The 12237-nt window shown below is 42.9% G+C and overlaps 1 protein-coding gene across 1 annotated transcript; it reads left to right on the top strand.

Moving 5' to 3' along the window:
* Window positions 1-39: 39 nt before the first annotated feature.
* ccdc126 (coiled-coil domain containing 126) lies at window positions 40-11459 on the top strand. Its single transcript, XM_055877046.1, has 3 exons — window positions 40-370; window positions 2528-3187; window positions 3330-11459. The coding sequence occupies exons 2-3, from the start codon at window positions 2962-2964 to the stop codon at window positions 3566-3568; spliced, it is 465 nt and encodes a 154-aa protein (XP_055733021.1). The 5' UTR covers window positions 40-370; window positions 2528-2961; the 3' UTR covers window positions 3569-11459.
* The last annotated feature ends 778 nt before the right edge of the window (window positions 11460-12237 follow it).

Below are 12237 nucleotides of genomic sequence, written 5' to 3' on the forward strand. Positions count from 1 at the left end.
GTGTTTATGCGCAATAAATTTCTCTTCAATCCATACATAAAAAAAGCGGTGACGCAGTACACACAAGACCGCTATTCGTCGCTCAGGAAACGGACTGTGCTCGAGACCGATTGCATTATGAACAAATCTTTCGCCTAGGCATGCGAACAATTATGCATTGCTACTTAATTTAAGAACAGGCCATTTATATCAGTTGTAATGCTTAATATTATTTAGTTATTAGATTCCGTGTTAGCAGTGAGCTAGCTAGCTATCAAGCATCTTCTGACAGTGACATTTATGTCTCTGCCTTGTGCTGTGTTCTCCGTCTTGGAATGGGATCGCAGACTGGTGTTCCGAACAGCTTAGTGATTCAAACGAACAAATCCAGGTAATATAACGTTAGTTTACTTTTAGACGGGTTTGATAAAAGTCAATGAAGTACTGTTCGAAGTGTGAGACAACTTTGTGGATGTCTGACTGGCCAAGTTATCATGTTCGATAAGCTATAAAGACTAGCTAGCATTTCTACATCATGCACGCTATCAACAAGCTAGGCTAGCAGCTAGCTAGCAAACTCAGCACTGCAAGAGCCTATAGTCAGCCAGTTTTCTAGAAATCTACTTAACAGTTTCGCAACATGTCTCTGCTACCATCAACCTTAAATGTGTGTTTACGAAACTATTAAAGTATTACTTATTTGCTAACTAAGCTAGTTCTGTCTTATTGGCCAGCTTACTTCGTTTTTTCCACTAACTGTTCTGTCTTGCACTAGCTAGCTAACTTTTCCTTCCACAAACCTGAGCCAAACCTTGCAGCGTTGCCTAGTTGTTGATTGAGGTGATGACACTACCCTTTTTTATTTTTGTACTTATGTATTCTATATTGTTTTCTTGTGGTACTTTTTTTATACAAACCTTCGGGCTTCCAACCATACCTGCACACCATTTTATGTATTTGTTTGATCTGTATTGTTGTTTATCACTTATTTTCTTTTTTGCAAATAAATTTAAACCTAAACCCCCAGATGGCAGCTGTGTAGGTCAATGTTTAACTGATGGATTTGTTGCCCCAACTTGTGCTGTGTATAACAATGCTTGACAGATGATTGGGTGAAGTGGACAGCATATCTTATCACATCATTCCCCGCACACGCCCTTTTTGTTTGAACACTAACATACGTAGAACAGGAAGTCATTGTCCGAAGTTGATAGTGTACTTTTGTAAAGAACAATGATACACTGAATAAGCACAAAAGTCCGGTGGACAGTGGTAATTTCCATTGTCATCTCAGCCCTGTGCAAGTAGGATAGCCTAGGTGTTTGTTTCTGCATTCACTTCTTCAGTAGACCTTTTCATGATGACACAATTAGGCCTAGATGTCAAACACCAAGTTTCTGCTTTTATGCAGCAAACTACATCCTCCCATGAAAGCAGTAAGAGATAGATGAGAGCCTTTGCACTCTTATCTAATGTCGTCAAGAATGGCCATGCATTCGAATAGCCATGTCATAGATTCACAAAATGCTAGTTAGTCTCCAAGCATTCTGTGCTTCTAGGCCTATGACATGGCTATTCCAATGCATATCTGCTCCCAATAGGGTATGCCACTCCCACACTCATGAGATCTCAGAGAAAGAATTAAAGCATTGACAGAGCTGCTGTGAAAAACGAAATATGGTCATTTGATTTATGTTTTTTTACCTGCATGTATTACGCAGTCTTGATTAAAAAATGAAGGTAGCCTATATATTGTTGTCTGTATTAGAACATGGTCTGAAATCCTTGGGACGTCCCTACTTCCCCATTGAAGTTGAAATGATGGTTTAGGGTAGGGATGTCCTAAGGATCCTGGATAGCACTGACTACTCCTGAGTGGCGCAGAGGTCTAAGGCACTGCATCTCAGAGCAAGAGCCGTCACTACAGTCCCTGGTTCAAATCCAGGCTGGATCACATCCAGCGCACAATTGGCCCAGTGTCGTCCGGGTTTGGCTGGGGTAGGCTGTCATTTTAAATAAGAACAAATTCTTAACTGACTTGCCTAGTTAAATAAAGGTTAAATTAAATGTTTTTTTTTATATATGATTTTATAAAGAGAAAATAGGCCTACTACTGGGATAGGCAATTTGGCCCTGTTTATAATCCATAGGCCAAATCCATGCCAGGGATTTATGCAATGCAGAGAAACATAGGATATTTGCTATATATAATGTATATAGCCGCTTTCATGAATACTTAATCTGCACAGCAGAGCATAATTTCAGTTCTACTCCATGCTTTTCTTTCTAAACAGCCTTCTGAATGATGCAATACTGCACATTGTAGATAGAAATGCCATGAATAGAGCTGACAAGATTCATCTTCACTCATGATTTTTACATTTGAGAGAAATGTCAGTTCTACACACAGAAGTATGTTCTACAACATTGTTGTGCCTATCTGACCCCAGCCCAAGTTCCTGATTAATTGTGTCTGTGTCATGGATTCCCCACAGAGTGAAATATGACATGGATGACTCGCCTCTCTGTGTCTGTCTCTCTCCTTCAGATCTTCCTTCTCTGAGTGACGCAGCTATGTATATGTTTGGGCCCCATGGTTGACTGCCAGGTGTGTGTAGTGTTTTTATTCCCCGTACTCCTCCATAGCCAACCCCAGCCCCATATCCCCCAGCCCCATATGCCCCAGTCCTAACCCCAGCCCGCTTCACCATGTGTCAGAGTATTTTGCTTGAAATAGCCAGTGTCTAAGTTCTAGCCCCAGCTCCAAACCCATGCCCCTTTGCCTCTAGATCCTTCTCCTTCCTTTCCTCACACCAGCCCCCTTGCCCATTCAAATCACCCACTTCCAGACCTAGCACCAGCCCCACTCCCAACCCTGTTCCCCCAGCCCCACACTCTATCCGCCAGCCCAACTCTCTATCCCCTACCCCTCTCTCCTGGCCCACCACCATCTATCTCTAGACCACGTCCAGCCACCGTACCATGCTGGGGAGAAACATGTCCCAGAAGCTGAGTGGGCTGCTGATAATCTTGGGGCTGGCGTGGGGGCTCATGTTGCTGCGCTACACCGTGCAGCAGCCGCGCCACAAGAGCAGTGGCGAGCTACGCCAACAGATCCTGGAGCTGAGCCGGCGATATGTCAAGGTGCTCAACGAGGAGAACCAGAACACACTGGGAGGACCGCAGGGCCCCTCCATGGCCGGTTATGGTAAGGGCTGTTTTAGAGAAACCCTGAAGCTACACTTTTCTCTGGTTATGGCTCTGGAAATGAAAGGAACTGCTAATTTACAACTTGAACAAAAAGGGATTGTTTTATTTTTTCTTGCTCTCTCTCTCACACACACACACAGCTGATCTGAAGAGGACCATAGCAGTGTTGCTGGATGACATCCTGACGCGCCTGGTCAAGCTGGAGGGGAAGATGGAGCTGGTCGCCAACACTTCAGCCACTAACTCCTCCCATCCTGCAGCAGGCTCCCTGGCCTCAGCTCCAGTTGCCTTACACAAGCAGGACACGCCAGGCAACCACCGCCTGGAAACGCCTCGCCTCCCTCCACACACACCCAACAGACCTCGCCCAGGGGTATAGTAGTGTGGGTAGTGATTGAGGCCCTGTTCAAGTAAAAAGTGCATCTTTTCTTCTTTAGGTAGTCACTGATCTATTAAGGATGGTCAGGTGGTAACTTTCCTTTCACTTATCCATTCATGTACAGATCAGTGATTAGCTCATGGGAGGAAGAAAAGAGTGAGGAGGTATTCTAGATCATTTAAAACTAACCTAACCCTGAGAAAGGACTGACTGCCTTTACCGTTCCAATAACTACTTGGCTGATTGACATTTTTTTACATAGACATTTTAGCATCTTTTTTAATACTATCAGTCATGGACTCTTAGGCATACGTTTTAGATTCCCAGTTGTTTTTTCATGAAAGGGTCTACAAACTGCGGATGTGTCTGAGGATGTCTGTGGGCAGCAACAAAGCACCAACAACAGTAGAGGAAATGAACAAATGTCTACTCTGTGGAGCCTTCAAGAATGCTGATGATAAATATGAATGGCACAGCCACCCTGATATTTTATCCCTTGGACAGACCGACTATGAATTTTCTGTACTGCTTCTTTAAATCTCATCCATATCAGAAGTTGCTGAACTAAACAATGCACTCATGGTAGTTTTGGAAATGATGTAGTTGAGTTTGCAGAAGCTCCTGGTGCTTAATATGTAGATTTGAAGATTCCCCTTTTAGCTTTTATATATATATATATATATATATATATATATATATATATATATGATATAAAAAACTATTTAGCTGTTGTACAGTAGACTTTCTTTTTTAAAGGATAAAAGTGATAATCCAAAGAATTTTATTTGCACTCTCCTTGAAGGCTTCAAAAATGTATTTTTACTTTGATTTTAGATGGTGTATAACAAGTTGAATGTAACTGTCAATAAGCAGATGATTACCAAGTGGTTACAATTGATCAATTCCAACTCCATCCTCTTTGTCAGTACTCGGACTGTTAGTCCTTGTTGATTCCCCTTGCAGATACGAGTGGTTAGGGCCAGGACTTTTTCCTGACTGACCAGTAAAAACTCCTATCCCAATCAATGTACAACCTGTTTTTTGTCTCCGTTTAGCCCTCTGATGAAGTTGCTTGTCTATTTCTTACACATATCAGTCTGAGCTCACATTACACAGCGATTGTTGGGGGCTGTCCTAAAAATAGTGGGCTAACCCAATGTTTATACTTTTAACTTATGGGACTGCCTGTCTATGGTACACCCTTACCCCCTTTACTACAAACCATTAGCTGCATCCTGATTCTCCACCCTTACAGAAATGTGCACTTAAACACGATCTTTCAAATCAAAGTTTATTTGTCACATGCGCCAAATACAACAGGTATTGATAGACCTTACTGTGAAATGCTTACTATCAAGCCCTTAACCAACAATGCTGATTTATCTTTTTAAGTAAGAAAATATTTAAACAAAATAAAGTAACACAACAACAATAAAGAGGCTATATACAGGGGGTACCGAGTGGATGTGCGGGGGTACAGGTTAGTCGAGGTAAAATGTACATGTAGGTAGGGGTAAAGTGACTATGCATAGATAATAAACAGTGAGTAGCAGCAGCATAAAAAAGGGGGTCAATGCAAATAGTCCGGTTAGCCATTTGATGGACTGTTTAGCAGTCTAATGGCTTGGGGTTAGAAGCTGTTAAGGAGCCTTATGGACTGTGACTTGGTGCTCCTGTACTGCTTGCCGTAGGTAGCAGAGAGAACAGTCTATGACTAGGGTGGCTGGAGTCTTTGACAATTTTTAGGGCCTTCCTCTGACACCGCCTGGTATAGAGGTCCTGGATGGCAGGAAGCTTGGCCCCAGTGATGTACTGGGCCATATGCAATACACTCTGTAGCACCTTATGGTCGGACGCCGAGCAGTTGCCATACCAAGTGGTGATGCAACCGGTCAGGATGTTCTCGATGGTGCAGCTGTAGAACCTTTTGAGGATCTGAGGACCCATGCCAAATCTTTTCAGTCTCCTGTGGGGGAATAGACATTGTCGTGCCCTCTTCACGACTTTCTTGGTGTGTTTGGACCATGATAGTTTCTTAGTGTTGTGGACGCCAAGGAACTTGAAGCTCGCAACCCGCTCCATTACAACCCCGTTGATGTGAATGGGGGCGTTCTCGGCCCCCATTTTCCTGTGGTCCACGATCAGCTCTTTTGTCTTGCTCACGGTGAGGAAGAGGTTGTCCTAGCACCAGACTGCCAGGTCTCTGACCTCCTCCCTGTAGGCTGTCTCATCATTGGTGATCAGGCATACCACCGTTGTGTCGTCCATCAAACTTAATGATGATGTTGGAGTCGTGCGTGTTAACGCAGTAGTGGGTGAATACGGAGTACAGGAGGGGACTAAGCACACACCCCTGAGGGGCCCCCGTGTTGAGGATCAGCGTGGCAGATGTGTTGTTGCCTACCCGTACCAGCATGCATTCAAAAGCATTTGATTGGTTTAAGCATTGGCTGGAGGGTGTTTCCACCATTGTTAAACCTAGAATCCTTAATTGAAACAACAAGCCGTCTCTGCTCCTGTTTTGGTAACAGCGCTGAAGGATGGGCCTGGCGAAATGTAACAACTCTCAAATTCATAGACCGAGGTATGGATGCAAGGACTGACCATCCATGATATCAAAAGTATAGTTCGAACCATGTTTTGAGGCTATACATGTTTGTTTACATGTACATTGTTTTCAAACATTGGAGTAAAACAAGCTAATATTATGGGTTCTGATAGGGTACGACAGTTGACCTAAACTCATGCGTAATTTATAAGTTATATTATTCAAGAATCAATGGCTATATATCATTAATTTATAAGTCCCAAAATGGATGTAGCAACTAAGGATTCAAGATTTAAATTGTTAAGTGTTAAGGCTCATGTCCTCACCCATTACCTCTGGCCACGGCCCTCCCTTGCCACTCACATCAAGTTTCTCAACTCTGCTCACTCGCACCCTTGAATATTTAAGCAGTAGTTTCTCCCTCCAGTCTTGCTTATTCCTGTTGGTGAATGCATGGGGCGGCCAATTTATGTTATCCTTTCCATGTTGTGTGTGACTGACTTCCATTATTGTGAGTACTTTCCATTGTGTATAAATGTTAGTTTTAAGATCCTTTTTAGTTGATTTTAAAGTTAGTTTGCTGCTGCCAAATTTCCTGTCAGTCCAGCATGTGAGATGCATTTCAGTTATTTAGCCCAGTCATGCTTGTATGTTAACATGTTTGTACAGTGCCTTCAGAAAGTATTCAGACCCCTTGACTTTTCCACATTTTGTTACATTACAGCCTTATTCTAAAATATATATATTTTTAAAATCCTTAGCAATCTACACACATACAAAATAGATACCTTATTTACATACAGTGGCTTGCGAAAGTATTCACCCCCCTTAGGAAAAATACCAATCATTTGATTTACACAACCTGCCTACCACTTTGAAGATGCAAAATATTTTTTATTGTGAAACAAACAAGAAATAAGACACAAAAAATAACTTGAGTGTGCATAGCTTTTCACCCCCCCCAAAGTAAATACTTTGTAGAGCCACCTTTTGCAGCAATTCCAGCTGCAAGTCTCTTGGAGTATGTCTCGACAAGCTTGGCACATCTAGCCACTGGGATTTTTCCCATTCTTCAAGGCAAAACTGCTCCAACTCCTTCAAGTTGGATGGGTTCCGCTGGTGTACAGCAATCTTTAAGTCATACCACAGAGTCTCAATTGGATTGAGGTCTGGGCTTTGACTAGGCCATTCCAAGAAATTTAAATGTGTCCTCTAAAACCATTCAAGTGTTGCTTTAGCAGTATGCTTAGGGTCATTGTCCTGCTGGAAGGTGAACCTCTGTCCCAGTCTCAAATCTCTTTAAGATTGAAACAAGTTTCCCTCAAGAATTTCCCTGTATTTAGCGGCATCTATCATTCCTTCAATTCTGACCAGTTTCCTAGTCCCTGCCGATGAAAAACACACCCACAGCATGATGCTGCCCACACCATGCTTCAGTGTGAGGATAGTGTTCTTGGGGCGATGAGAGGTGTTGGGTTTGCGCCAGACATAGCATATTCCTTGATGGCCAAAAAGCTCAATTTTAGTCTTATCTAACCAGAGTATCTTCTCCCATATGTTTGGGGAATCTCCCACATGCCTTTTGGCGAACACAAACGTGTTTGCTTATTTTTTTCTTAAGCAATGGCTTTTTTCTGGCCACTCTTCCGTATAGCTCTGTGGAGTGTACTGCTTAAAGTGGTCCTATGGACAGATACTCCAATATCCGCTGTGGAGTTTTGCAGCTCCTTCATTGTTATCTTTGGTCTCTTTGTTGCCTCTGATTGATGCCTTCTTTGCCTGGTCTGTGAGTTTTGGTGGACAACCCTCTCTTGGAAGGTTTGTTGTGTTGCCATATTCTTTCAATTTTTTAATAATGTATTTAATTGTGCTCCGTTGGATGTTCAAAGTTTCTGATATTTTTTTATAACCCAACCCTGATCTGTACTTCTCCACAACTTTGTCCCTGACCTGTTTGGAGAGCTTCTTGGTCTTCATGGTGCTGCTTGGTGGTGCCCCTTGCTCAGCGGTGTTGCAGACTCAGGGGCCTTTCAGAACAGGTGTATATATACTGAGATCATGTGACACTTAGATTGCACGCAGGTGGACTTTATTTAACTAATTATGTAACTTCTGAAGGTAAGTGGTTGCACCAGATCTTATTTAGGTGCTTCATAGCAAAGGGGGTGAATACATACAGTGGGGAGAACAAGTATTTGATAACCTGCAAAATCAGCAGTGTTTCCTACTTACAAAGCATGTAGAGGTCTGTAATTTTTATCATAGGTACAACTGTGGGAGACGGAATCTAAAACAAAAATCCAGAAAATCACATTGTATGATTTTTAAGTAATTCATTTGCATTTTATTGCATGACATAAGTATTTGATCACCTGTTAGTTTTTCTTTAAGAAGCCCTCCTGTTCTCCACTCATTACCTGTATTAACTGCACCTGTTTGAACTCGTTACCTGTATAAAAGACACCTGTCCACACACTCAATCAAACAGACTCCAACTTCTCCACAATGGCCAAGACCAGAGAGCTGTGTAAGGACATCAGGGATAAAATTGTAGACCTGCACGAGGCTGGGATGGGCTACAGGACAATGGGCAAGCAGCTTGGTGAGAAGGCAACAACTGTTGGCGCAGTTATTAGAAAATGGAAGAAGTTCAAGATGACGGTCAATCACCCCTGGTCTGGGGCTCCATGCAAGATCTCACCTCGTGGGGCATCAATGATCATGAGGAAGGTGAGGGATCAGCCCAGAACTACACGGCAGGACCTGGTCAATGACCTGAAGAGAGCTGGGACCACAGTCTCAAAGAAAACCATTAGTAACACACTACGCCATCATGGATTAAAATCCTGCAGCGCACGCAAGGTCCCCCTGCTCAAGCCAGCGCATGTCCAGGCCCGTCTGAAGTTTGCCAATGACCATCTGGATGATCCAGAGGAGGAATGGGAGAAGGTCATGTGGTCTGATGAGACAAAAATAGAGTTTTTTGGTCTAAACTCCACTTGCCGTGTTTGGAGGAAGAAGAAGGATGTAACAACCCCAAGGACACCATCCCAACCGTGAAGCATGGAGGTGGAAACATCATTCTTTGGGGATGCTTTTCTGCAAAGGGGACAGGACGACTGCACCGTATTGAGGGGAGGATGGATGGGGCCATGTATCGTGAGATCTTGGCTGGGTCTTCCAGCATGACAACGACCCAAAACACACAGCCAGGGCAACTAAGGAGTGGCTCCATAAGAAGCATCTCAAGGTCCTGGAGTGGCCTAGCCAGTCTCCAGACCTGAACCCAATAGAAAATCTTTGGAGGGAGCTGAAAGTCTGTATTGCCCAACGACAGCCCCAAAACCTGAAGGATCTGGAGAAGGTCTGTATGGAGGAGTGGGCCAAAATCCCTGCTGCAGTGTGTGCAAACCTGGTCAAGAACTACAGGAAACGTATGATCTCTGTAATTGCAAACAAAGGTTTCTGTACCAAATATTAAGTTCTGCTTTTCTGATGTATCAAATACTTATGTCATGTAATAAAATGCAAATTAATTACTTAAAAATCATACAATGTGATTTTCTGGATTTTTGTTTTAGATTCCGTCTCTCACAGTTGAAGTGTACCTATGATAAAAAATTACAGACCTCTACATGCTTTGTAAGTAGGAAAACCTGCAAAATCGGCAGTGTATCAAATACTTGTTCTCCCCACTGTATGCATGCACTACTTTTCCGCTTAAAAAAATAAATAATTTTGTAACAAGTTGTTTTTTTCACTTCACCAATTTGGACAATTTTGTGTATGTCCATTACATGAAATCCAAATAAAAATCTATTTAAATTACAGGTTGTAATGCAATGAAATAGGAAAAATGGCAAGGGGGTGAATACTTTTGCAAGGCACGATAAGTATTCAGACCCTTTGCTATGAGACTCAAAATTGAGCTCCGGTGCATCCTGTGTCCATTGACCATCCTTGAGATGTTTCTACAACTTGATTGGAGTTCACCTGTGGTAAATTCAATTGATTGCACATGATTTGGAAAGGCAAAAACCTGTCTATATAAAGGTACCACAGTTGACCGTGCATGAGAGAGCAAAAAAACAAGTCATGAGGTCGAAGGAATTGTCGTTAGAGCTCTGAGACAGGATTGTGTCGAGGCACAGATCTGGGGAAGGGTACACAAACATTTCTGCAACATTGAACGTCCCCAATAACACAGTGGCCTCCATCTTTCTTAAATGGAAGAAATTTGGAACCACCAAGACTCAAACTGAGCAATTGGGGGAGAAGGGTCTTGGTCAGGGAGGTGACCAAGAACCTGATGGTCACTCTGACAGAGCACTAGAGCTCCTCTGTGGAGATAGGGGAACCTTCCAGAGGGACACCCATCTCTGCAGCACTCCACCAATCAGGCCTTTATGGTAGTGTGGCCAGACGGAAGCCACTCTTCCAACTCACAGCCCGCTTGCAGTTTGCCCGAAAGGCACCTAAAGAAACAAGATTCTCTGGTCGGATGAAACCAAGATTGAACTCTTTGGCCTGAATGTCAAGCATCATGTCTGGAGGAAACCTGGCACCATCCCTATGGTGAAGCATGGTGGTGGCAGCATCATGCTGTGGGGATGTTTTTCAGTGGCAGGGACTGGGAGACTAGTTAGGATCGAGGCAAAGATGAACGGAGCAAAGTACAGCGGGATCCTTGATGAAAATCTGCTCCAGAGCGCTCAGGACCTCAGACTGGGGCGGCGGTTCACCTTCCAACAGGACAGTGACCCTAAGCACACAGCCAAGACAACGCAGGTGTGGCTTTGGGACAAGTCTCTGAATGTCTTTGAGTGGCTCAGTCAGAGCCCATACTTGAACCCGATCGAACATCTCTGGAAAGACCTGAAAATAGCTGTGCAGCAACGCTCCCCATCCAACCTGGCAGAGCTTGAGAGGATCTGCAGAGAAACTCCCCAAATAGTTGTGCCAAGCTTGTAGCGTCATACCCAAGAAGACTTGAGGCTGTAATCACTGCCAAACGTGCTTCAACAAAGTACGGAGTAAATGGTCTGAATACTTATGTAAATGTGATATTTCAAAAAATTGAAAATTCATAAATTAGCAAAAATTTGTAAAAAAAACAATTTTTGCTTTGTCGTTGTGGATTATTGTGTGTAGATTGATTAAATCATTTTCCCCCCCTCGTCAATTTTAGAATAAGACTGTAACCCAACAAAATGTGGAAAAGGGGTCTGAATACTTTCCAAAGGCACTGTATTTCCCGCTTATATTTCCCTAGTAAACCATAACATTATCCTGCAACCTTTCCCCATGTGCTGCTGCGTTCGCAATAAAACCCCACTATTTGGATTTCCGCTTCATCTAATTTCATCTACTTTCTTATCGATGTGCCATGGTGGCACTTTGAACACTGAACCAGTCAAACCCTCATTATACAGTCCAACATTGCTATAGTAAGTGTGCAAGTGCACACTTTTGGGAGAAGGGTGGAGAATTAGGATGAAGCACATGCTGTTAGATCTGTGCTAGAGAATCAATAAGTTTGATTGAAGGGTTTAAGGATTGGTTTGGAAATGCAAAACTGACCCAAGATCAGCGTTCAGCAGCAACTTCACCCAAGACAATGGCAAGTTGACTGGAACCCAAATTATATTTTTTATTTAACCAGGTAGGCCAGATGATAACAAGTTCTCATTTACAACTGCGACCTGGCTAAGATAAAGCAAAGCAGTGCGACAAAAACAACAGAGTTACACAAACAAACATACAGTCAATAACACAATAGAACAATCTATGTACAGTGTGTGCAAATGTAGAAAATTAGGGAGGTCAAGCAATAAATAGGCCATTGAGGCGAAATAATTACAATTTAGCATTAACACTGGAGTGATAGATGTGCAGATGATGATGTGCAAGTAGAGATACTGGGGTGCAAGAGGGTAAATAATAATATGGGGATGAGGTAGTTTGATGTGCTATTTATAGATTGGCTGTGTACAGGTACAGTATTCGGTAAACTGCTCTGACAGCTGATGCTTAAAGTTAGAGAGGGAGATGTAAGACTCCAACTTCAGAGATTTTTGCAATTCGTTCCAGTCATTGGCAGCAAAGAACTGGACGGAAAGGC

This window comes from Salvelinus fontinalis, chromosome 22, assembly GCF_029448725.1.
Source record: "Salvelinus fontinalis isolate EN_2023a chromosome 22, ASM2944872v1, whole genome shotgun sequence".
NCBI classification, from domain to species: Eukaryota; Metazoa; Chordata; class Actinopteri; order Salmoniformes; family Salmonidae; genus Salvelinus; species Salvelinus fontinalis.

What these genes read in the sequence shown, in the direction of transcription:
- ccdc126 (XM_055877046.1), top strand. Translation starts at nt 2,962, where the DNA reads ATGCTGGGGAGAAACATGTCCCAGAAGCTGAGTGGGCTGCTGATAATC. An exon ending in CCCCTCCATGGCCGGTTATG is followed by an intron (nt 3,188 to 3,329) that starts GTAAGGGCTGTT and finishes ACACACACACAG; the next exon opens with CTGATCTGAAGAGGACCATA.